The following is a 22,457-nucleotide window of genomic DNA, read 5'->3' on the forward strand; positions in this document are numbered from 1 at the left end:
GCAACCCTATGACAGTTGAAGAAATAAGAGTCTACAAAGTACATTCCAACGCCAAAATCCCAAAGAGGCAATCTGAAGGAGCAGCTGGATATGATGTGCATTCTGTGGAGTCTGGAGTGATCCTGCCGGGGGAGAGAAAGTCCATACGAACGGGATTAATATGGGACATTCCCCAGTCGATTGTTGGACTAGTGTTTGGAAGGTCAGGGCTTGCTTTGAAGAACTGGATGGAGGTGGTTGAGACATGTGTATACCCTGGGGAAAACAAAGAATTGGTGATTACTCTTATTAACAATGGAAAGCAGCCGTTTGAATATGAAGAATGCTGCCGCATAGCTCAGCTTGTATTTGTTCCCGTGCTAAGCTGTGAAGTGAATCTTGTGGAGTCTCTTGATTCCACTGAAAGAGGATGTCTTGGATTTGGATCAACAGGAATGAAATAAAATTCTAAAGTTTAATAATATCCTACCTCATTAAATATCAAATGTTGTTTCCAATGTCTCATGTCTCTTTCTTTCTCCTTTCTCTTGACCTCCTCTGCAAGTCTTTTCCATTGCCTCTCTGTCCTTACAGGGATTCCAAACATTCTTCGAGCGCGAGCCTCTATATCATTGTCCCCGATTTCTGACCTACTTTTTTTCATTTTCAAGAGCTTCCATATCAACTCATCAAGCTTCATCGCAATCTTTTCAAGGCCCGTAAATGCAACTTCTATGGATAGGTCCATTTCGGTGTTAGCAATGGACTCCTGGCCCACAAATGTAGCGACAGTCATATATATCCAGTAAATTCCAAATCCTAAAAGTCTTCCTGGATTCATGTGTGCAGACCTGGCAATCTCTATTTGTTTAGGAAATAACACCATTCCGAAACATCAGCATCGATTACAAAGAAAACAATGGATGTAGTGCCTAGATAAAGATCACCCTCCACAACCTGGTAGAAATATGATAGAATTTAAGTATCTAGCCACAAGAAGTGGTAAGTCATTGGTGCTAACAATAGACAATAAAAGATATCTATTCAATCTCTTTGAAGGGTTTCAGAGATACTGTATAGAATCCAGCGTCAGTATCAGCAAGATCTCAACAATCTTTGTTTCATCAGAAGAATCCGTTCCTCCTCTGATAGGAATGTATCTAACTTTGAGAGATGTAAAAAAGAAAGCTCTAGATATTGTGTGCAGCCCAAGGATACAAGAGATGATAATCCTAGCGAAGAGATTTGCAGACCCAATGAGCCTAAGAATTAACTATATGAGAGATTATGCAGATGAGTTTATTAGAGTAGAAGCCATTGAGAGCATGCCCTCTATAGAAGCTGATGGAAAAAAAGAGTTCTCCTTCATTCTGAAGATCAAACCGATCAGAGGAAGATTCCTTGTAGAGAAGGTTCCTGAAGACATCCCAAAGCACTTATACTCCAGGCTCACAAAAAGAGAGAGTATAGAATACAATGGAAAAGTATATGATGGGAGAGAGTATATGGAAGACGATGTAGACATTGGCACTATTGCTATTGTTTATTCTTCTGGAAACTTTGAAAGACTTTTGGAAAGAATAAGAGAGGAGGCACCCAAGTATTTCTTTTGCTTTCAAAGGGATGTTGCACAGCATCTATCCTCTGTCTTTGATGGACATTTCTTTTTCTTGGAAGACAACCATTTTGTTGAATATCTGTCCTTATATAACATTCAGCTAGAATTAAGCTCAATACACAAGGACTTTCTATTACCGCTTCCTAGCGAGAACCTTACTTATCCTTTGAAGCTCATAGAGAGTATTCAGAGCTGCGGAACTCTTATATATACTAAGAGCACAAAGTGCTTCTCTCACCTCCCCTCATCCCAGAAGGAGCATACTTCATGTAGCAGAGAGCACAAGGAAAAGGCCATACTGTTTCTTGGAACAGGATGTGCTATCCCATCTAAGTACAGGAATGTATCGTCAATACTCTATGAATCCCATGATGCTGCCATTATGCTTGACTGTGGAGAAGATACTTTATTCCAAATTCATAGGGCCTATGGAGGATTTAATGTTCTGAAAAAGCTCAAGGCGATTTTCGTATCACATTCTCATGCAGATCATGTGCTGGGAATTACATCTGCATTGAAGAAGATAAGTCATAAAATAAAGATCTTTGCTCCGGCTGCTATAAAGCCATTTGTCAAAAGCTTCGATATTGGAAATCATGAATATATAGAAACAAACCATGCAAAGGCAATGGAAAGAAAGTTCCAAGACATATGGAAGCTATCCCAAAGGTCTCCTCTGTGCACGGTTGATGTGGAAGATCACATTCTGAAGTTTGATGTTGGGTTTGAGGTGGGGATTTGCGGTGTGGACCATTGCTCCGATTCTTGTGGAATTAGAGTGAAGGATGGAGACACAATCATAACGTACTCTGGAGATGCGAGGCCTTCCATACTCTTTGGGATGATGTCTCTTGATTCGGATGTTATGATACACGAGGCTACATTTGCCCTCGATCAAGAGGAAAGGGCCATGCACACAGGCCATTCAACAATAGATGGAGCACTTAAAGTCTTCAAAGCATCTAAATCAAAGGTTTTGCTCCTTACCCATTTCAGTCAGAGATACTCGAAGGGAATTATATCTGACGGACAATGGATCCCATGCATAGATTTATTTAGATATACAATTGGGTCAACTCTATATCCTACAGACGAGATCAATGCCTACTATGACAAGCTTAAGTTGGCTGAGAATAGGTGATTAATTTATTTCAATGACAAAACTCTTTGTTTTCTGGAAATGAGATAACTTTTCCACTTAGAGAGGAGTTCATCAACATCCACGGTATGTTCCTCCGACGAGCTTACTTCATCTGTGACGGTACCTTCGAACTGCTCTATAGCTTTTGCCTTATCTTCTTCAGGAATACGTATGAAAGGCCTCCACATAAGCAAAGAAAGCCTATTAAACACCTTTTTCCAGAGGAGCTTTCCATTTCTATTGAACATCTGAACTAACCCGCTTGAACAATCTCCAGCAGAAGCAGAAGCTGCATAAAGTCCACTGTGTGACCATAAAATGGATGTGCATGATGGGTGAGAATAGGCACTTCTTAGCTCGCCGTTATCATAGAATTCTATATTCCCTGTATCGGAATCATGGACACAGCATATTTCATCATAAAGTGCAATGAAAAGATCGTCCTCCTTTTTGATCTGCTTTATCATGTTAAATCCAAACTTGTCTCTACTATATAATAGAAGTGTTTGCTTTGAATCTACAATGGCAAACATCTTATCGGACACTTCCATCTGCTCTACACATCCCTCAAGTTGCGTAAGGGTTATTCCATCCATTCCATAAGATTCCACAAACTGGACATTTTTCTTTTGTATGTTCTTTGTTATGAGCGCAAAGCACCTGTTTTCCGAAAAGTGGAACTTGATCTCTTCGATATTTGCATGTGACTTAGAGAGTTTATGCTCTCCCTTGGTGTATCTGATTCTCTGCACCCTATCACTACTGAACTCCACTTTCTGATCATTGTGGTACTTGATAAATTTCACGTTGGAGAGTTTTTGATCGAGTGCGACTTCCTTACCCAATGAAAGAGAAAAGGCCTTGCCTTTATCCAGGAAGTAGACACAATCTTCATCAAATGCAATCTCCCCCTTACCTCCTTGCTGCCTAACAAGACATTCGTTCTTGAATGTGCTCCATACACTGGTTTCTTTCCTTGTGAAAACTACAATGAATTTGTTATCGGGGCTGAATGACACGTCTACAACCTCGTCATTGAGTTTAATCTTGCTGAATACCTCAAGACGCCTTCCAACTCTGATTTCGATTGTGCTATCTACAAGGAAGCATACAAATACTCCATCGTTGCTGACCATGCACTTTCTAACATCGTTGAATCCACTTATCTCTTCAAACTCTTTGTTCTTCTGCTCAAATAAGGAAAGAATACCGTTGTTGAGTATTACAAACTGCTCACGTCCAGAAAACTGGAAGTCGACAAATTCCCTGGGCTCTAATTTTTTCAATGGAACATACTCCTTGTCCTCTGAACTCATTGTATCGTAGAAATCTTTCAAGGAATAGGCTTTAACATGGGAGAAATTCTCAAGCTTCCTAAGAAGAAGTCCAGCTTGTTGGGAAGTTTTCAATTGCACAATACACAGCCCATCTCTGAACAGGGAGTTGTCTGGAGTAATTTCAGGTAGACTGTTTTTCTCCTGGTCAAGACCAATGATTAGGATTTGGTTGTTCATTGAAAAAGGGCTTACAGGGAATTTTTATCTTATGTGCAGACTGTTGTATGTATCACTAGATATCCCAAGGGGTATGGAGAAGGAAAAGAAAGCAGAACACGTTGTATTCAGAGGCATGAGATTCAAAGATTTGCTACAGGTCCAACAACTAAATGTCAAAAACTCAACTGAAAACTTCTTATTGGGAACGTTCCTGAATTCCCTATCGATGTCTTATACAACCTCTTTTGTTGCAGAGACGGATGAAAAGGTGATAGGATACTCGGAGGCCGTCTTTTTCAAGAGTAAGATGAAAGGGCACATCTACTCCATTTGTGTGGATGCGCCCTTCAGAAGGAGTGGGATTGGCAGAAGACTTGTTAATCTTTCCATAGATGCCATGAGAATAGAGTCGCAAGGAAGAAGGTGTGAGATTGATCTTCATGTACGGGCATCGAATGTTGGGGCAATTAGTCTGTATAGGTCTGCCGGATTTGAGATCAGGGAGGCCAATATTCCCTACTATGAGGCCGGGGCAGCAGGACATAGAATGAGCTTATGGCTGGAGTCAAGTACATGATCAAAAAAATAATGGAAGATGCTAGGTGCAGTCTTATGTCCCAATGGCCTCTTAATTTGCTTTGGGGTAGAAAGCCCTTAAAAATGGAGACAAAGCATCCAAGCCTTATCGAGGCAAGAAGGTATGAAGAACGCAAGCTTCCTTCCATAAGAGACATTTATACAGGATCCGACCAGACGTATGCAGTTCAGAAGATGATGGTGAAAAGAAGAGAAATAGGTATCCCGAAAATTGAGTACAAGAGATGTGGCATACTACCTGTCATGAGTGCGCTATGGTTTACGAATGGCAAGAACCTTGTGATCTGGAGGTATGAAAGTAATGAAGAGGAGGAGATAGGGACATTTTCATCTGAAGTACTGGAGGTAATAATATTTACTCCCAAGGCCGGGATTTTCAACGAGAGAATATCGCACTGTTTATTTATTGCAACTGAGAAGCAGGTGATGATCTACGGGATTGAGAAGGACACCCTTTGCTTGGTTAATACCGATTTCGTGGCGTCTTCTCCAAGCTGTGTGAGATGTGCTGAGGCCTCAAATGGAGATGTATTTATAGGGTGTGAGAATGGAAAGGTGTATCAGATTGTCTACAAGAGCGTTGACTCCTGGTCTTTCAAGATTATGCATGCTTATGACCCGAGCTCGTCGATTCTATCAAGCCTAGTTCCATCTGTTCTGAAACGGAAGAGGTCGGCAGTTAGAGCTCTGAGCTTAGGAAAAAGGTTTATGGTCTGCCTCGACAGAAATGCCATTATATACAACATTGAGGGAGGAATGTACAAGGTAACAGAGGTTGTGTTGTGCAGGGAGTATGCTGATGTACAGATAGTCGATGAAATGGAGGATTCAGTGTTTTTCTATCTAATACAAAGGGATGGGTCAAGGGACTTCTATGAAAATTCTAGACTTGTGATGACAAAGAGATCTCCAAACATTGGGGATATGACTGAGATCAAGGAAATGAAGGTGCATACATCAAATAGAAGGCTTTGCATGGCGCGGAATGGGCGATATGATGGAAGCATTGTAACAGTGATCTCTTTGAACGAAGACCAGATTTACAACTTCGATAAGCTAAAGAGCTCTGAGAGCTATGAGGTTGTTGTTATGAAAAGTGATATAGAGCTTATTGGGATTGATGGCAGGACTATTCTCTTCCTGGGAAATAAAAGGATCTTTATATATGAGATCCAGACTATTGAGAAGTTCCTTTTGAATTGTAGGTCTGAGGAGATCTTTAGTATGTACAAGAGCTATGGAGAAAGGGAGATGCTGGTGATATACTACGAGCTCCTTGCAAGTAATGAGGATGTGGGAAGGCTGGAGTATCTTTGCTTGAAGAATGAAGATTCTCAGGCTTCTGCATTATTCCTATATCTATACAGATTGATAAGACCTATTTTAAGCATTCCATTTGAGGATATTCTGAACGGAGAGAGGAACATATATCTTGAGAGGATCCAGAGCAAGATGAAGAACATAAGAGGAAAGATCAAGGCCAGACATCTGAAAGAAGGATATGACTTTATAGATGAGTTTCTGCAGACATGCTTCTATATGAATGTGCTGTATGAATACTCTGTGAATCTAGAGGGAAGATCATTGGAATATGTTCTTCTCGAAGACAGTGAGGAATTCAAGAAAAGGACTCTTAAGTCAATCCTTGAGATGTTCAAGGTAAACCAGAGTGTTGAGCCTCTCATAAAGACACTCAGCGCCCGATGTCCTTTGTTCCTTCCCATGGAGGAGGTTTACTATCAAAGAGGGCTTGAGATGTTGAACAAGAGACCTTCAAGGGAGGTGCTATTTGAGTCGCTGAACAACCTTAAGAATGTTCAGTACAACGAGGGACTCATTGCAAAATACAACGAGTTTGGATTCTATTATGGAAGTACAACGCTTATCAGAGAGAACTTCAATTTCGACTTTGAATATGGAGTTGAGATTCTGAAGAAGAGTATTAGATGTGCTGGCGCACTGAACCTTGCATTGGAGGATCCAAGAGAGGATTTCCTATACGCACTGTTTGAAGCATTGATCGATATTTTGAAGGAGAATGAGTTTGGAAAGGAGTGTAGCTGCTGCGATAAACCTGGAGCTATGGTTCTCAATGATATAGTTAAGATATCTGTGCCGTTTCTTGAAAGGTTTCTAAAAGAAAAGGCTATGTCATCGAGTGATCCCAGGATATTTGAACTTCACTGGAAGTACTGTGTCTACAGAAATGATAAGATGAAGGGAACACAATCTCTGTTGGAGTTGGCTGATAACAAACCTGTACCTTTGGAAACAAAGATCGATCTTCTGAGAACAGCCTTGAGCGTGTCGGTCAATACGCCTTTGTTCAACGAGGTCAAACTCCGATTAGAGCTTGCAGATATACAAGTCGATATTTTGAAGAGAGGCCGGATTGATCCAACAATAAGCAACAATCTCTTATCTGCAGACGAGCTATTCAATGATTATGCGTACAAGTATCCTGAGTTGGCTCTTAAGATCATTGGAATATCTAGCTATACAGACAAGGCTGTGATAAGGGAGTTATGGGAGGAGGGGATGAGCGGAGACTTTGATTCAGCAGTAGGATTTCTGGGGACTGTTAAGGCTTCTGGGCCTGCAATGGACTGTAACATAGTTGGGGACATTCTATGCTCCAAAATGACCAAGGGAAAGAGGCTGGGAAAAGCACTGGCAAACGCTGGGTTCAGCTACCTTGAAGTTATAAGTTTCCTAGAGGAGAAGATCAAAGGGGAAGACTATAATCATCCTGAGATGAAGAAGATGCTCTTAAACGACCTCAAAGAGTTTTCCAATAACAATGAGTTCTATCTCAAGATTGAAGAATATTGCCGGAAGAAGTATGGAATCTAGAAATAAACCTTGCTGCTTCTATTTACGAATCTAAGCCCATAGCTCACAAAATATGAGTAAGCTTGAATTTAATTATGAAAATTTTACCATGGGATGAGGTGGATCTCAAACATCCTTAGAGATATCAGAAGGTCTTGTTCCGAAAGAGAAATAACATCCACCTTCGACACATACAATGCCGAGGCAAACGAAATAGTCACTTCTCAAACATGCAGCGGTGTGAGAACAGAAATATCGAAGACAATTTTTCCATTCCTTCAGGTATCTAGGGTTGATATCCTTGATAGAAATGCACATGTCAGCCAGATGTTTGGGACTCTGAGTCTAAAGAATTCCTTGGTGCAGGTCAGCATGGACCATGAAAACAGCATTGGGGTTAGGGCTATGAATATGTATGGAAACCTTGCCACAAGGATCCATACGATAATCACGGGGAAGAAGGAAGTGTTCAGCCAAGTCGAGATGGAAATGAAGAATAGGATCAGCAGTTTTGGATTAAAGATGATAAGTCCTGCCATAAAAAGTACAGGAATGGTATATGTTGCAAACACACTCCAGCAGTTTGGATCCTTGAGTCTTGGAGCCGAGATTATTGGGGCAGACACAGAGGTTGGTATTTCAATGTGTGGAAGGTACGAGCATAGAAACGGGGTCTTTTCTGTAGGACTTCAGCAGTTCACGGCACTAAGCCTTAGTTATTACCATAAGATTGGAAAGTTCTTTGATATTGGTGCAGAAATACAGGCACCAAGAGCTAACCCACCCAGTGCAGCCATAGGATGCAGGCTATCAACATCAAAAACCCAAGTAAAGGCAAATGTGAATAGTGACATGTCTCTGGGGTTTTATCTTGGAGAAAGGCTGACTGAAGGGTTGACTTTTAATGTCAATGCAGAGGTTAACAAGTCCGGGTGTTCCCATGGATTTGGGTTTTCATTGGAATTCTAAGGCCATTTATAAAAGCAAAGGCGTTTCAGTAGTTACATGGAATTAATTTGTAAGCCTTGAAGAAATCCTCTACTTCATTAAGGTATCGTTCCAAGGTTATTAGGAATGGGTTTGGGCCTGCATCGAATGTGTAGGCAATCTTCACCCTGTCTCTATTAAACTCATGACACATTTCAATGATATTGAATCCATCGTCTCTTATGTATCTAATTGGAGGATATGTATCCATAAGAATGCTGTGGAGTTCATTGGATTCTCTCATTGTGAGATGAGCAAACCCATCGAAATCCTTGTGAGTGATGTACTGGGCCATGGCCTTGACTTTTTCCTCCATTCCGGACAGCCTAGCCTGATATAAATTGCTTGTATACCTTGTCCTTATCATTCCCTCCGTGCTCCCTATTTTCTTGCAATCCCCCGACAATATAATGGAAAGAATCCTTATTTCTGGCCAAGGTGGTAGCTTTTCAATATATATGCCATTGAACAAGCAGATTTCTGGGCATATGCTTCTTCCAGCACTTCCTGACCCAACTCTTGCAATTCTGCACAACTCTTCTTCCGATGTTTCAAGGTTATAGAAGTCGTTCAGGGCCAATGCCAATGCAGCAAATCCTGATGCTGAGGATGCAAGCCCACAAGAATGAGGAAAGCTATTAAATGATTTGATGCAGATCGGCCTCCCGTCTCCAGCTCTGTCTCTAAATATCTCCACAACACGATTCATTCTTTCTCCAATAGTAACCATTTCATTATTTAAGTAGAAGGTATCTTCCATAGAATATTCAATAACAGTCTCTGTCAAGAAGTTTATTAGAGGAAAGGATATTGATGGATTGGAAGGTGTATTCTTTGTTTCGTCTGTTTTCCCCCAATACTTTACGACAGCAATGTTGGGATGAGTCCTTCCGTAACCAGATGATGAATCTTTCATTTGAGGGCTATTGCTTCGCATTGGTCTTTCTATTTACATATCCCTGAATACTTTAAGATTCAAGATCCAGTTCGTGTCTTTCTTCCATTCTTCTGGTTGCCACATGTGCTAAGATGCATAACTTACCAGGGCATTCTTTGTGAACATTCTCTTCAAATACCTCCCCTTCACTAATCATCCTCATTTGATTCTTTATCCTTTGCCTTTGGTTTTGAAACCATATCTGCACCGTCCTTGGGCTTATGCTTAGGATTCTTGACAGTTCCTCCCTGGTTGATGTAGAAGGAAATGGATTGTCTTGGAAGCAGGCCATCAATGCTTTAATTTGGTCTCCTGTCATTCTTGTCCTGGGTTTCTTGCCTTCTCTCTTGGGTTTTCTGTTCATAGTACAAAGCAAGCTTACTATTTTATCCTTTTGATGAAACAGATAAGCACCCTATTAAAGTAACCGAATTTGTCTTTTGTTTTCATTGTACTATTTATAATGGCTGAAACTTCTACCCAATGAAAACAAGCATTACCCGGTGTTTTAACAGCCAGCGTGCTTTCCAATCAGAGAGCTAATGTATACTCTCTGTGTCTCTTGATGTTAACCCGCCTGCAAAAATTTACCCCAATGAATTCCACACATTCAGAGGCTCAGGTCACTCAGTTTGGACAGGCAATTCGAATCAACAACAACACGGCTGCAACGCTTTCTGGATTGTTCTCGTCGAGTATAGGGCCCTTTGGAAGCTACAAAGCGTTAATATCCCCTGGGCAGACACTTCGCATTGCAAAGGATGGGAACACCCTGTGTAAGGAAATACAATTTACGCATCCCACATCAATCATCATTACAAGAGCTGCAACATCCATGTACACCACATTTGGAGATGGGGCCACGACACTGATTATCTTGTGTTGTGAGATATTTAATGATGCATTTAGACACTTTGAAAACGGAGTGCCTATTCCTAGAATATGCGCTTCTCTTCAGTTGTGTCTCGATGATGTAATGAGGTATCTCAAGACACTAGAAAGGCCATTTGAAGAAGACACACTTTCGAAAATGGCCTATAGTATTATTAGAACCAAAGTTGATGAGGACATGGCCTTGAGCTTGTCAATGGTATTAGTCCAGGCTGTCGAGAATGCGATACAATCACAGTTCTTTGATATAAACATGGTGGAGGTTATTAAGATGCAGGAGGGAGACGTGTCTGAAACCATGTATGTGGATGGACTTGTGCTAGATCATGGAGGAAGGCATTATGCGATGCCCGATAAACTTGAGGAGGTTTGTATTTTGATAACCAATATGTCACTCGAATATGAGAAGCCGGAGATAAATGCCGAGTTTTGCTATAGTTCTGCAGAGCAAAGGGAAGAACTTGCAGGAAAAGAAAGAGAGTTTATATTACAGAGATCAAGGGCTATTGCGGAGTTTGGTCGGAAGATCAAGGAAAAGAATGGGAAGACCCTGATGGTTGTGACGGAGAAAGGGATTGATCCATATTCATTGGAAGTATTTGCAAGCTCCGGGATTCTTGCATTAAGAAGAGCAAAAAGAAGAAATCTTGAAAGGCTTGTGAGAATGTGTGGGGGAAATGTGATTACGCATGTTGGCAGCTCAATGAGAGGATTTTGGGATGCTGCCAAAAAGTGAGTGTTAAGAAGATAGGAGATGAAATGTTTACCTTTATTGAAGGGACACCATTCAAGGGGTCCTGCACGATTCTGATTAGAGGTAACAGTCAACACCGAGATGTCCAGGATGGAATCTGGTATCCGAGGAGCTTTGAAGAGCCTGTACATCTCTCTAAAGAACAGAAAATATATTGAAGGAGGATACTCGCTTTACAGGTCACTGATTTCTTACATCAGAGAGAAGATGAACAGTGTTTCTGAGAAGGACGTAGTTGGATACAAAGTAATGGAAAACTCTTTTCTTAATGTGGTCAAGGCTTTGCTGAGAAACTCCGGTAAGGATATACAGGAAGAGCTTACGAGGATTCTCAGAGGAGGGGAATGCGAAAGGGTTGTTGACAATTCCTGTGTAGTTTCAGCTGTGATCTCGAACTCCACTGTTGTTGCCACAAGCTTATTACTAGTTGATGAGATAATTAAGGCAGGAAAGCCAATAAAGGAGAACAAACCCGAGAATTAAAGTTATTTTGATTGATTAAGTACTTGATGGCTGGGGGACTATTGAAGCATGATTTCATCCTGGATGTTTTATTTGAATAAGCTTCTGCTACTTGCAAATCTGGAAAATGCGTTTGGGGTTGACTGGTCAGGCACCTCTTCCTTCTTCGATGGGGCTTGAGGAATAGTAGGAGGGTTATTACTTATGGATTGGAAGATATTGGATGGAGAAGTGTTGCTAAACAATCCCTCAAACTGTGTAGAACTACCCTGGGGCATGGGTTGACCAAAGATGTTGGAAGGTTGTATAGTAGGAATGGATGTGTGGTTTTCTTTTTTACTTAGTAACTCGTTTCCACCAAAGTAACTTTCATCAGGTTTGTCTTCTATTTTCTCGGAAAGAATTTCCTTTTGATGAATTACCGGCTCTTCTTTCTTCTCGCCAGGTATGGTATCTGCAAGCCCCTGGCTAAGATTAAAATGCTGTGTAAAGCCATCCCCAAGATCATCATTATCTATCCCTTTCTCTGTGTAGTCTACATCTACTAAAGTCTTTTGAACACCCCCTAACTTCACACTCAACTCATGGGAAGTCCTTCCCACCTTTTCAATCCCGTAGAACAGTGGCTTTGTATAGTGCACTATCCTTCGTCTTCGTCCTTTTGAAATACTTTCTATTGCACTGTCAATATATCTTACTGCATTTCTTATGTTTTCCTCATCAATCCCTCTATAAACCTCGAGACTATTAAGCATTAAGGAAAGTTGCTCGGCCATTTCATCTCCCATTGTCCTATAGTTTTCAAGTCTCATGACATTCGTATATATCTCCTCGACAGACAAAGACAGATCATTTGCATTGTATTTGTACATCCGAAAGGTTTTCTTCTCAACCTTTATTCCCTGGAAGTCCTTGGTAATCTCATCTATCTGTGAATCAACTCTTTCAATTAGTGCATCCACTCGGGAATCTCCTGTCAACTTTCTGGAGAGCACATCTTTGTTTCCAGAAGGCTTTTTACTCTCCGATTCTACAGAAACATTACCCCCTTTGGCAGAGTCCAATAGGCTGTTTAATGAAGCAAACGCCCTCTTTTCTTCTGTATCCTTGCCTATATTCATGGAATCATTTCCCTCGTTCATCTTCTTCAATCCCTCTTCCTTGGAAATCATATATCTTTCTTCTGTAAAATCAACGTCTCCCTTTGCTTCCCTTTCACTTTCTATTCCACAAACCTCAAACTTGCTCAGAACTCCATCCTCATCAATAAGATATACATACTCTCCAGAGTGGTCCATACCCACCAGGTACCTGACATTGAACTCCTCATCTGTTCTTAAGTTCAGCAACTTTATTTCTTCCTCCAAATCTAGCTCATGAAGGCCACTTCCAAGAAATAAGAACTTTGAAGAGTTACTAGATGCTAATAGATCTACCCCGTGGAAATCGCAATGATAATAGCAAGGCATTACACCTCTATCATAGTCCACATCCCCAGTGTGAAGTATGTTTTCAATCTCGCTATCCCCAAGAATTAGCTTCCCCTCTGTTACAACTATGATCTTGTCTCCACTGCTGCTTCGAAAAAGTTTCTTCACATTTTCGTAATCCATAAACCTCTCATCTAAATCAACAGTAGAATCAGGAAGAAGAAAGTCTTTCACATCTTTCTTTTCATACATAAACGCTCCATCCTTGAATACCTCCAAATGCCCATCCTCAGTCAGGAATCCCAGATGCCCATTCCATGCTTCTCCTCTTCTTATTTGTATCCTGGTATGAATTCTTCTGATTATAGATGTGGAGAAGTCTAGAATAGCAACCTCATTGCACTTTGTCATTACAATCCTTGCTCCATCCTTACTTAGATAGATAACACCCTCTTCAAACTTCTTTTCATTAAGAAATAGTGTGGTGCCAAATAGAACCACTCTATGACCCTTGACTACAAGGACCCTTGAGTATTCCTTTGGATACAGTTGGCCCCATCCGGTGCCTCTTTCTTTCAATATAAAACTGACATTCTTTTCCATTTCTTTAACATCAATTCTTTTCATTTCAGACAATTCAGGCATCTGTACAGAAATATATTTTATCCATCGAAAATGGCCTTATCAAAGAATATTTATTCTTACTTACATATCTAATTCCAGCCTAGGCATCAATCACATCCAACCTTATAGTCCAGTGCTGCAAGCGCTATTGCAAAGGCCTGCACTCCAGACCAGGGATATGTGTAGTCAAGTATGTACTTGAACCTTGAGACCTTCCCAAATGTCAGTGTCACATATGTCGGCTCAAGGGGGTGTATAAGCTGGAAGTTCTTCACGGAAGGCGTGGTTACTCGCCCATTAAAATTCAAGGAGTAGCTGTTGGTTTCGGCATTGTAGTAAGGCTCCTTGTTCTTCATCACAACAGGCTCGTTTAAGGATGATCCCAGTATCCCCATAAACATCACCGAAAACGACCTTGGGCCTCTTCTTTTAAATATAGATGTTGCATATCTGATCTCCAAAACTGCCTTTTCCCCCTGATAAAAAATGTACTTTGTCCCAAACAGGTTCGACTTTAAGTACCCTACTTTTTCCTCATTGTTCTGCTCAAGTAGACATATCTCAAACCCACACATGACTCTATATGCCTTTAGGAGTTTGTTGGCCCCGTGCTCGTGGCTTTCGTACAGATACTCATTGAAAAACCCATGACTAACGTCTACTCTTCCTCTTGAAGTTCTGCCAATAGGATATGGGTCTAATACAGCTGATATTCCCTCTCCCGCGCCATGCTCACGGTCCACTGCAATATGTAGCTCTTCAACTCCGCTATCAGACATATTGTCCAAATATTCGATGACCCGGTTTTCACTTGGAGAATAAGAAAACTCATAGACTAGTGGAGATAAGGTACATTGTTCTCCATCTCCGGTATTATGTGTATGGTCGGTGGATGTTGCCATATACCCGTTTTCTCTCTCCATTCGAAGGTTTACCGCCCTTGCTTATATCCATAGCTTTTCCTGTCGTTTCAAAACCACAAACCAATCATCTTTCTTGGAAGAAAACCATTGTGCACACGATCTTTCATGTCTGAAACAGGCCTGAAGATGGAAATAGTACCATGCTTAACATTATGGGTACAACCCAGTAGACTTAACAATAGTTTGCATAGGCTATAGACTTTCTATAGGCATGGAGAAACACTTATGGATGGTTTCTCTCCAGCCACTATGCTCTTTATATAAGAAGAGGTACAAACACCTAAACTAAAGTTTGATAGAAGCGAGATTAATTTCCAAAAACGGATTTTGAAATTAATTGGATGCTTGGAGGACGAATTAGTCAAAATAGAGGAAAAGACGTTCGATTAGTAGACTTTGGATATCTTAAGACATTCTTGATGCATGCTCCCACACCATGAATTCATTGTTTGGAAGACTGAACAAAACATTGAAGATGGAGCTCAAGAAGGTACTTCAGTCTGGGTCCAGCAATGAAATGTTTGGTTTTCTTAATGAATACATGAGATTTGTTGAAGATGATAATGATTCCTATAGACACTTGTTTCTGGTTGGTGAAAATCCTCTGATAGCACACGAGGAGAATAAAGAAGAAATGAAGGAGTTCAATAAGAAGTGTCTTGAATTCCTTTCCAAAACAATAAATGGCAGCAAGAGGTCACATCCTTACGACTCCACCTTGTCTGAGGCCGAGACATATATGGGCCTTGGATACGAGTTTGGCTTATTTGGGCTCCGAAAGGATGGAAGGTTGGCGATAAGCTACTATTCTTCAGCAGCCAGGCAGAACCATCCAGTAGGGACATTTAGGATGGGGCAGTGCCTTGAAAAGGGTGTGGGAAAGACTAAGAATCATAGGCATGCTTTAGACTTCTACAGGTGCTCTGCCAAACTGGGGTTTATTGTTGGGATGCATGCTTATGGCTCTGTTCTCATCAATGGGGATATAGGAAGCAAGAAAGACTTGCAAAGTGGCCTGTTCTATTTAAAGCTCGCCGTCAGAAAGGCTAACAAGGAATACCCATATCCCTATTACGACCTTGCACAGATATATGAATCCACCACAGCACCAAGTGAGATCCAGGCAGATGATGAATACGCATTCAGGCTGTATTTGAAGGGTGCCGAGCTTGACTGTCCAAACTGCCAATATAGAGTAGCAAGATGTTATGAGCTTGGAGAGCTGAAACAAGAAAAGAGCCTTCCTTTGGCTGTTGATTGGTACAGAAGGGCTTCTCTTCTTGGGCAGATTGATGCTCAAGTAATATACTCAAGAATTCTGTTTACAGGAATAGAGGGTGCGGTCCAACCGAACTTGAAGGAGTCATTTTTCTGGGCACTAAAGGCTGCAGTCAAAGGGCACTCGCAGGCTGCATTCTCTGTTGCAGAGTTCATCGAAACTGGATGTGGAATGCCAAAAAATACATTTCTGGCATTGTGGTGGTACACAATCTCTTACGAGACTGGGAACACTCAGGCAAAGTCTAGACTCATGGTCCTCCAGCGCCAGATAGAAATAAAGAATGAGGGGACTAGAGAGGCAAGATGCTGTGGATACTTCTGACAGTCTTTCCTTCACTGTATGTTTTTTTATCTCCATCAGAGAGATTCTAGAAAAAAATCTCTCAATAATAACAAACTTTACTAATTAAAATCCTTTGACAATTAGCGGCCTATACCATCCTTCCAGCCCACCCATTAGCCTAAATGCTCTCCTCTTTTAATTCCCTCTATTTCGTAAAGAAGCACATACTCCTCTTCTTTGTAACTGCTTGGAATAAAACTAAACTTGAAGGTGTAGTTGCAAGTAAATAGGTCGTTGTTGACTTTCTCTATCTCCTTGTGAAGCTTCAGAAATTCGCTATACTTTACATATATTTTCAGCCTCTTAAACCTGTGATAGTCTAGAATCTTTCTGATGTAATGAGCCAGATTCTCTAGGTCATGAGAAATCTCGATCCTTAGAACCTCATTGCTTTCAGACTCATATCCACTAGACTTCGTGTAGCATAGGCGGTACTTGATTTTCTTATCAGGTATTGTTGGATGAGATACATACACAATCTTCTTGTACTCTTCACGGCATCCAGAAGGGAGAGTGCTTGTCTGGTTCTGTGAAAATCTCTTCATCCCTACTGTGTGGGTGTCTTCTGGTTCATTGCACATCAGGGTGGCAATGTATCAACGAATGACTTAAACAATTCCAGCCAATTTATTTCTTTATCAACATCCAGCCTTCTAATGGCCCTGTCACAAGACCTGTACTGCTACATTCTTGTCAATACATAATTACACTCTAGACATCGTTTAGGTTAAGGTCGTGATACAACTTAGAAAAAAATGTTCAAGGTGTCTGACACATCGCTCCAATCAGGAGAAATGCTCTTACCACCTCTCATGTTATGGGAAAAATGACTCGTATAAGCTCAATAAAACTTCTACTTAAGATTTTCCAGGGCTTTGCATAAAGGTAAATTTTGTGTTTACTTTCTCTGCTCTCTTGAAAGTCTGAGAACTGCTGAGTAATCAAGCCCCATAGTATTGCCCTTGTTTGCAGGCTTCCGATCGGATGGGCACTGTTCAGCGACTTCCTCAATCTCTTCAGCTTGTTTCTCTATAGAATCTTTTGTGTCCTTGGCGCTACTTCCATCTTCAGCTCCATCTTTAGCGGAAGATATCTCCTGGCTACTCTTAACAACAACAGCTATATTGGAAAGCTTCTTCTTAGATTCCGAATCTTCCACGCTTGGAGAAGCCTTACTCTTATTCTTTTTCTCCATAGACTTGCTGGAAGACGTGCTAATTCTTCTACTTAGATCCTCGCTTAGCATCCCGTCCTTGTGCAAGCTCTTGTAAAGCTTGTCCAAAATGCTGAGTTTCGACAGCAACTTAAACTCGTAATCTTTTAGAAGTAGTACCAATTCCTTCCCAATTTCTAGATCCCTTCCATTCTTGATCACATGAGATCCGCAAAGCTCCCCAATCAAAACGTCGAAGTAAAACCTTTCGTTCATGTAATAGATCTCTTTGATTTGTAGCCAGTTGATCTCGTCTTGGTTAAGCTGGGTGTTCTTCAGAAAGTAAGTGTCAAGAATTTCCGGATACTTGGAATATAGCATTTCACTGGTCATCCCATCTAGTTCATTTGTGCTTGCTATTGCATCAAAATCGGATCCATATATGCTTAAAAGCTCGATAAATCTCTTTTTCATGCTCGAGTCCATAACCCTCAACCTTGAATAATTTTATTACCTCAATATAGTATCCTAGACATCCTAATTCCTCTCGAGCCCTTCGTATCAGGTTTTGCACCAGATTTATTTGAAACCCTTTATCATCAGAATAGTAATGTGATCTAAAATTCATATTTATTTTCACATCTTTTGAAGCACATGAAGCCTATCCCCTTTGTAGCTATCATACCAAAGATCATGTCTTGGTATGAGCCTGCAATCGATGTGAACAAAGTCCCAAGAGATGACATGATTCTGCGGCCTCATGAAAGTGAAAGTACAAATGATAGAGAATACACACCAGGAAGCTCTGCAAAAGGGGCACCTGAGTCCTCACCTGATCAGGAGATCAGCTTGAGTGACATCGATGAGAAGATTAATGAGTACCCTTCAAAAGAAATAACTCCTCCTCAAGGTAAGTCAATACCAATAGCTGATGACGTTAAAGCAAAGATAGATAAAGTTGACGAACTAACAAAAGCATTTAACGAAAGAATAGGGACTACGAAAGTATCTGGGATTCACGACAAAGAAGCATGGAACAAGCTTTATGAATACTTAAGATTGAACTTTAATGATTTCTTGATAGATGGGCATCTCTCCATAGAACTACACATAAGATATATCCTGTGCTGCTATGTTGTTGCATTCATCCCGGGCCAGTTTGCATTCCTCTTCCCTGCATTCTACAAGGTATTCATTCCAAAGAGAGCGATGAAGGTTCCCATTCTTGGTGATGCTTTGAAAGGAATAGACCGATTTCTAACATTTGTCAGTGATCGTAGCACAAAGACCTTCATCATAACATTCTATGTAGGACGACAGAACTCTCTTGTGGAAGACATAGAGTTCGTAAAGAAGGTTCCCGATCTTATATTCACCGACCCTATGGCAATACTTAGGGAGATTCTAAAGTTTGAGATAAGGTCTGAGGGGTATGACAACAAGAAAGAGCTGTAAGAGTCTTGACTGGGAATCAAGAGAAAGTCTGGAGTACTTGAAGAAATCTTAGACTCAGCCGTATACACGATCTAAAGGCATGGCCTGCTGAGACACTAGCCCTCAAAATAAATTAGGTATGGCTCAATTATTCTCGATGATAAGAAACTGTAAGGTAAGAGACCTTCCAATTGGAAAACGTTGAAACAGGTGTTTTGCACAAAATATTTAACAGAAAAAGCATCAGGACTTAATGAAGTTCATAGTTGGAATCGTATCATTGTTTGCAGCATCGGCTTTCTCCTCATCAGCAGGAAACTCGTTGGGTAACAGTAGTAGCAGGTATTATTCAAGAAGTATCTCTAGTAATGGGTCTGGTGGATATGGGTTTTCTCCATACAGCAGCCCATTCTATCGTGGATACGGTGCTTTTGGTCCGTATGGGATAGATCCTACCAAGGATCCCTTAACAGGAACGTCATCAGCTTTTCATTACTAAGTGATTGGCAGCTTTGACTTACATCAATAAAGCATAATGCACAACTCGTTTTCGTTGTTTTTAATCCAACCTTCCGATAGGTACATCACTTCCCACATCTGTTTCATGGCAAGACATGCGATTTGTTAGAAAAGTCAGGAAAGAGCCAATCATCTGAATCTAAAAGAAACAGAAAAGTATAAAATAAATTCAGAAACCTTCCAAAAAGATGAACTTAGTCGCTCTTATTCCCTTTCTCTCACTAGCCCTGTGCTCGACCCCAGATAGTGCAACTCCAGCAAGTGACGTACCCACCACATCATCTGATGGAGTAGGGTCTTTGGCGCTTGCAACACCCAACTATGCTGCATCAGGAAGTTCCACAGCGATCAACACCATTTACGCACTTGTGTTACTGGTGGCCATAGCCGTCATCAACACCCCACGAAAGTCGTTAGAGCAGACACAGTACTCTGTCACAGCAGTTCTGGGTGGCTACTTCAGTGTGTCACACATTTTGCAATCCATTGGAATAACATCCAATACCACTATGCACATAGTGGCTGCAGTAGTTGGTGTTGTTGCAGCTGTCATGGCCTATAACAAGGAGCTTAGGTCCCTGCTCTTTGGCTTAATCTCGGCCTATGCAACGACATACTTCGTCGTTTTGATTGTAAGATTAGAATCGACTCTCTATGCCGGCATCCTAGGTGTGGTTCTCTTCTTTGTATATATTATCCTTGGAAGAATGAGAGAGGATAGCAGGCTTCTTGTTTCAATGGCAAAGGCAGATGTGTCCAGTCTTGGTTTTGCCGCCTTTGTGAATGTCTGGGGGGTTCTCGACCTGTTTGGAGGAATGCATGGGTTAAATGCAAACGAAGGATTATTCTCTGGATTCATTATTGGAGGCATCATCATTCTTATGGTTTTCACCATTGTGTTTGTGATGAACTACTTCCAGGAATGGACCGAGGAAAAGATAAACGGCTAGAAATGATGCCATATCCTGTTTGGATAAAATAAACTCTTTTCTATGATTCATGAATTTAGATGTGAAGGTGTTGACCCTGATGTTGGAGGCAAAGGTTGAATGTGTGTATCGCCCATCATTCAAGAAGTCCGTTCTAAGGACGATGGGTGCATCCTTTATATGTGGATATGCTCTAGGCACTTCCCTTCGATGGATTACTGGGAGCAGATGTGACTATGGCCAATACCTTGGGAACAAGCTGTGTGTCGCCGGGATGTGTCTTCAGCTTGGAAGAAGGGGGGCCGGAGCTGTGGCAGCAAGAATGAAAAATAATTTTATTCCCTGGCGGTTTTCTCCCTGGAAATGAATCTATTTGGGCAAGAATCGACATACTTGTATGGAAGAATATTGAACAATAAGTTTATTGCGCCTTCTGGATCTTATGAGATTGAGCCATTGGGCATAGCTAGTGGGATGCACCCTGTTAGATATAATGGGAAGATAGAGGTGTTTTATATATCCTCGATATTCAACAGTTATCTTGTTTCCAGAGAGGAAAATGTTAATGTACTGTTTTCTGTGGATGGGAAGGTGACAATCACCAGCGATGAAGTTGACAAGGATGTGCTGTACACTTTCCGGATTGTTAAGGAGACCAACGACCTTAGAGTGGCCGAGATTTACAAGTTTGATACATTTTATCCTGGGTTCAAGACAACTGGGAAGGTTAAATGGAAGAAAGATAAGGATGGGCGTAAGATCTATAGTGTGGAGACTCGGTACGGATCTGGATCCTTGTTATTACAAAACAACGATGCGAGGGATGTTGTGAGCGTTCTTCTGTACAAAAAGGATAACCAGCTTCACTTTGTGCAGGTCGACGATCCCGTGAGTGGTGTTCTAAAAATGACTGTGGTGTCTGTGATGTCTAGAAACAACTATGGGGTCAAGGATCGAAACGTCAGAGGGTTTCTTATCACAAGTAATAGATACAAGGTTGGAGATACTGTGGAATGTGCGGTCAGGGAGGTTTGTTTAGGAAACTATTTGTTTACAGAGTTTTTTAAACTAAAGATAGGATCTATTGTTGAAGCTAGAATCAAGGACTATGGAAGAGACAGGATATATCTTGAGCATGGAGGCTATGAGGGATATATGTTAATGTCAGAGTCTGCGAAAAAAAGGTATGGTGGGTATGTGAGAGGTGTTTTATACGACATCAAGGATAATGTATTCTTGGTGAGTACCAAAAGAATGTCGAAGTTGGAAGAGCCTGAGGAAGAGGTTGGCTTATCTGTCCCATTTGACATTTCCGATAAAGAGGATGAATCCAATAGCTCTGTACAAGAAGATGTGGGTAGTGGAAGTAAATCCTTGAGTGCGGAGAGAAAGAGAAGCAAAGCTATAACGGAAGAGGACATCTTAATGGATATCAGGGCACATCCGGGAGAGGCAATGCCTGTGATAAAGTATATACAGTATAAGATAGAGATTGGAGAAGAGGGTGGACCGGAGAAAGTGTTCCATGAGTTTCTTCCTGTGATTGAGGGAGAAGAAAAAGACAAACTTTGCATCTCATTTGTAAACTACCTCATGTTTGCCAAGGATATGGAATGCCTGAAAACAATAAGAAGGCTGGAAAAGATATGCTCACAAAGATTCCTGGATGTTGTTGCATCGAACACTAATGATGTTCAAATCCTTAAGTTCTACTTTGAAAAGACAGAGACAAAGAAGTCGTTCAGAATGTATTTAGATGCGCTGTTCAAGACAGACAAAGAAGAGGCAATGCGCCTTGTTGAGAGGCGCAAAGAGTTTCTTTCTGTATCGATCGGCATGATATACAAGTACTGTGATAATCCAAGGATGTGGGTAGAAAAGCTGTTGGTTGACAAGAAGGATGTATGGGTTTCATACATCAGAAATGAGAAGGGGATATATCTAAGGAGTCTTTTTAGAAGAGTTGTCGATAAGAAGTGGAAGGTAAGTGACATGAAAGAGTTTTACAAGATGTGGCTAGAGTATGAGAAGGAAAACAATGGAAATGTTGAAGAAGTGAAGTTAAGAGCCAAAGAGTATGTTGAAAGTATCAAGAACAAGTCCCATCCATAGACAGAAATAATAAAG

The 22,457-nt window shown here is 41.0% G+C and overlaps 19 protein-coding genes across 19 annotated transcripts; 12 read left to right on the plus strand and 7 right to left on the minus strand.

Annotated features, from left to right (window-relative positions):
- Window positions 1-8: 8 nt before the first annotated feature.
- On the plus strand, window positions 9-443 carry EROM_060350 (dUTPase; the record flags this gene model as incomplete). The annotated part of the gene is made up of 1 exon (XM_009266351.1): window positions 9-443. One exon carries the CDS (start codon window positions 9-11, stop codon window positions 441-443), a length of 435 nt encoding a protein of 144 aa, XP_009264626.1.
- Window positions 444-503: 60 nt separating this feature from the next.
- On the plus strand, window positions 504-788 carry EROM_060360 (ribonuclease Z; the record flags this gene model as incomplete). The annotated part of the gene is made up of 1 exon (XM_009266352.1): window positions 504-788. The coding sequence occupies one exon, from the start codon at window positions 504-506 to the stop codon at window positions 786-788; it is 285 nt and encodes a 94-aa protein (XP_009264627.1).
- Window positions 789-947: 159 nt separating this feature from the next.
- On the plus strand, window positions 948-2,738 carry EROM_060370 (ribonuclease Z; the record flags this gene model as incomplete). Its single annotated transcript, XM_009266353.1, has 1 exon — window positions 948-2,738. One exon carries the CDS (start codon window positions 948-950, stop codon window positions 2,736-2,738), a length of 1,791 nt encoding a protein of 596 aa, XP_009264628.1.
- Window positions 2,739-2,743: 5 nt separating this feature from the next.
- Window positions 2,744-4,252, minus strand: EROM_060380 (hypothetical protein; the record flags this gene model as incomplete). Its single annotated transcript, XM_009266354.1, has 1 exon — window positions 2,744-4,252. The coding sequence occupies one exon, from the start codon at window positions 4,250-4,252 to the stop codon at window positions 2,744-2,746; it is 1,509 nt and encodes a 502-aa protein (XP_009264629.1).
- A 73-nt stretch (window positions 4,253-4,325) lies between these two features.
- Window positions 4,326-4,811, plus strand: EROM_060390 (N-terminal acyltransferase complex subunit Ard1; the record flags this gene model as incomplete). The annotated part of the gene is made up of 1 exon (XM_009266355.1): window positions 4,326-4,811. One exon carries the CDS (start codon window positions 4,326-4,328, stop codon window positions 4,809-4,811), a length of 486 nt encoding a protein of 161 aa, XP_009264630.1.
- Window positions 4,790-7,684, plus strand: EROM_060400 (nuclear pore complex protein Nup155; the record flags this gene model as incomplete). Its single annotated transcript, XM_009266356.1, has 1 exon — window positions 4,790-7,684. The coding sequence occupies one exon, from the start codon at window positions 4,790-4,792 to the stop codon at window positions 7,682-7,684; it is 2,895 nt and encodes a 964-aa protein (XP_009264631.1).
- Window positions 7,685-7,777: 93 nt separating this feature from the next.
- EROM_060410 (translocase of outer mitochondrial membrane40-like protein) lies at window positions 7,778-8,632 on the plus strand (the record flags this gene model as incomplete). The annotated part of the gene is made up of 1 exon (XM_009266357.1): window positions 7,778-8,632. The coding sequence occupies one exon, from the start codon at window positions 7,778-7,780 to the stop codon at window positions 8,630-8,632; it is 855 nt and encodes a 284-aa protein (XP_009264632.1).
- Window positions 8,633-8,657: 25 nt separating this feature from the next.
- EROM_060420 (mevalonate pyrophosphate decarboxylase) lies at window positions 8,658-9,566 on the minus strand (the record flags this gene model as incomplete). The annotated part of the gene is made up of 1 exon (XM_009266358.1): window positions 8,658-9,566. The coding sequence occupies one exon, from the start codon at window positions 9,564-9,566 to the stop codon at window positions 8,658-8,660; it is 909 nt and encodes a 302-aa protein (XP_009264633.1).
- A 52-nt stretch (window positions 9,567-9,618) lies between these two features.
- EROM_060430 (putative zinc finger domain-containing protein) lies at window positions 9,619-9,951 on the minus strand (the record flags this gene model as incomplete). The annotated part of the gene is made up of 1 exon (XM_009266359.1): window positions 9,619-9,951. The coding sequence occupies one exon, from the start codon at window positions 9,949-9,951 to the stop codon at window positions 9,619-9,621; it is 333 nt and encodes a 110-aa protein (XP_009264634.1).
- A 231-nt stretch (window positions 9,952-10,182) lies between these two features.
- EROM_060440 (T-complex protein 1 subunit zeta) lies at window positions 10,183-11,214 on the plus strand (the record flags this gene model as incomplete). Its single annotated transcript, XM_009266360.1, has 1 exon — window positions 10,183-11,214. The coding sequence occupies one exon, from the start codon at window positions 10,183-10,185 to the stop codon at window positions 11,212-11,214; it is 1,032 nt and encodes a 343-aa protein (XP_009264635.1).
- Window positions 11,215-11,313: 99 nt separating this feature from the next.
- Window positions 11,314-11,715, plus strand: EROM_060450 (T-complex protein 1 subunit zeta; the record flags this gene model as incomplete). The annotated part of the gene is made up of 1 exon (XM_009266361.1): window positions 11,314-11,715. The coding sequence occupies one exon, from the start codon at window positions 11,314-11,316 to the stop codon at window positions 11,713-11,715; it is 402 nt and encodes a 133-aa protein (XP_009264636.1).
- A 68-nt stretch (window positions 11,716-11,783) lies between these two features.
- EROM_060460 (hypothetical protein) lies at window positions 11,784-13,751 on the minus strand (the record flags this gene model as incomplete). The annotated part of the gene is made up of 1 exon (XM_009266362.1): window positions 11,784-13,751. One exon carries the CDS (start codon window positions 13,749-13,751, stop codon window positions 11,784-11,786), a length of 1,968 nt encoding a protein of 655 aa, XP_009264637.1.
- Window positions 13,752-13,855: 104 nt separating this feature from the next.
- EROM_060470 (tubby-like protein) lies at window positions 13,856-14,671 on the minus strand (the record flags this gene model as incomplete). Its single annotated transcript, XM_009266363.1, has 1 exon — window positions 13,856-14,671. The coding sequence occupies one exon, from the start codon at window positions 14,669-14,671 to the stop codon at window positions 13,856-13,858; it is 816 nt and encodes a 271-aa protein (XP_009264638.1).
- A 436-nt stretch (window positions 14,672-15,107) lies between these two features.
- EROM_060480 (putative Skt5-like protein) lies at window positions 15,108-16,274 on the plus strand (the record flags this gene model as incomplete). Its single annotated transcript, XM_009266364.1, has 1 exon — window positions 15,108-16,274. One exon carries the CDS (start codon window positions 15,108-15,110, stop codon window positions 16,272-16,274), a length of 1,167 nt encoding a protein of 388 aa, XP_009264639.1.
- Window positions 16,275-16,408: 134 nt separating this feature from the next.
- EROM_060490 (hypothetical protein) lies at window positions 16,409-16,876 on the minus strand (the record flags this gene model as incomplete). The annotated part of the gene is made up of 1 exon (XM_009266365.1): window positions 16,409-16,876. The coding sequence occupies one exon, from the start codon at window positions 16,874-16,876 to the stop codon at window positions 16,409-16,411; it is 468 nt and encodes a 155-aa protein (XP_009264640.1).
- Window positions 16,877-17,193: 317 nt separating this feature from the next.
- On the minus strand, window positions 17,194-17,934 carry EROM_060500 (hypothetical protein; the record flags this gene model as incomplete). Its single annotated transcript, XM_009266366.1, has 1 exon — window positions 17,194-17,934. The coding sequence occupies one exon, from the start codon at window positions 17,932-17,934 to the stop codon at window positions 17,194-17,196; it is 741 nt and encodes a 246-aa protein (XP_009264641.1).
- A 168-nt stretch (window positions 17,935-18,102) lies between these two features.
- EROM_060510 (hypothetical protein) lies at window positions 18,103-18,903 on the plus strand (the record flags this gene model as incomplete). The annotated part of the gene is made up of 1 exon (XM_009266367.1): window positions 18,103-18,903. The coding sequence occupies one exon, from the start codon at window positions 18,103-18,105 to the stop codon at window positions 18,901-18,903; it is 801 nt and encodes a 266-aa protein (XP_009264642.1).
- Window positions 18,904-19,589: 686 nt separating this feature from the next.
- EROM_060520 (hypothetical protein) lies at window positions 19,590-20,351 on the plus strand (the record flags this gene model as incomplete). Its single annotated transcript, XM_009266368.1, has 1 exon — window positions 19,590-20,351. The coding sequence occupies one exon, from the start codon at window positions 19,590-19,592 to the stop codon at window positions 20,349-20,351; it is 762 nt and encodes a 253-aa protein (XP_009264643.1).
- A 342-nt stretch (window positions 20,352-20,693) lies between these two features.
- EROM_060530 (hypothetical protein) lies at window positions 20,694-22,442 on the plus strand (the record flags this gene model as incomplete). The annotated part of the gene is made up of 1 exon (XM_009266369.1): window positions 20,694-22,442. One exon carries the CDS (start codon window positions 20,694-20,696, stop codon window positions 22,440-22,442), a length of 1,749 nt encoding a protein of 582 aa, XP_009264644.1.
- Window positions 22,443-22,457: the final 15 nt, after the last annotated feature.

Source organism: Encephalitozoon romaleae, chromosome VI, assembly GCF_000280035.1.
Source record: "Encephalitozoon romaleae SJ-2008 chromosome VI, complete sequence".
NCBI lineage: Eukaryota > Fungi > Microsporidia > Unikaryonidae > Encephalitozoon > Encephalitozoon romaleae.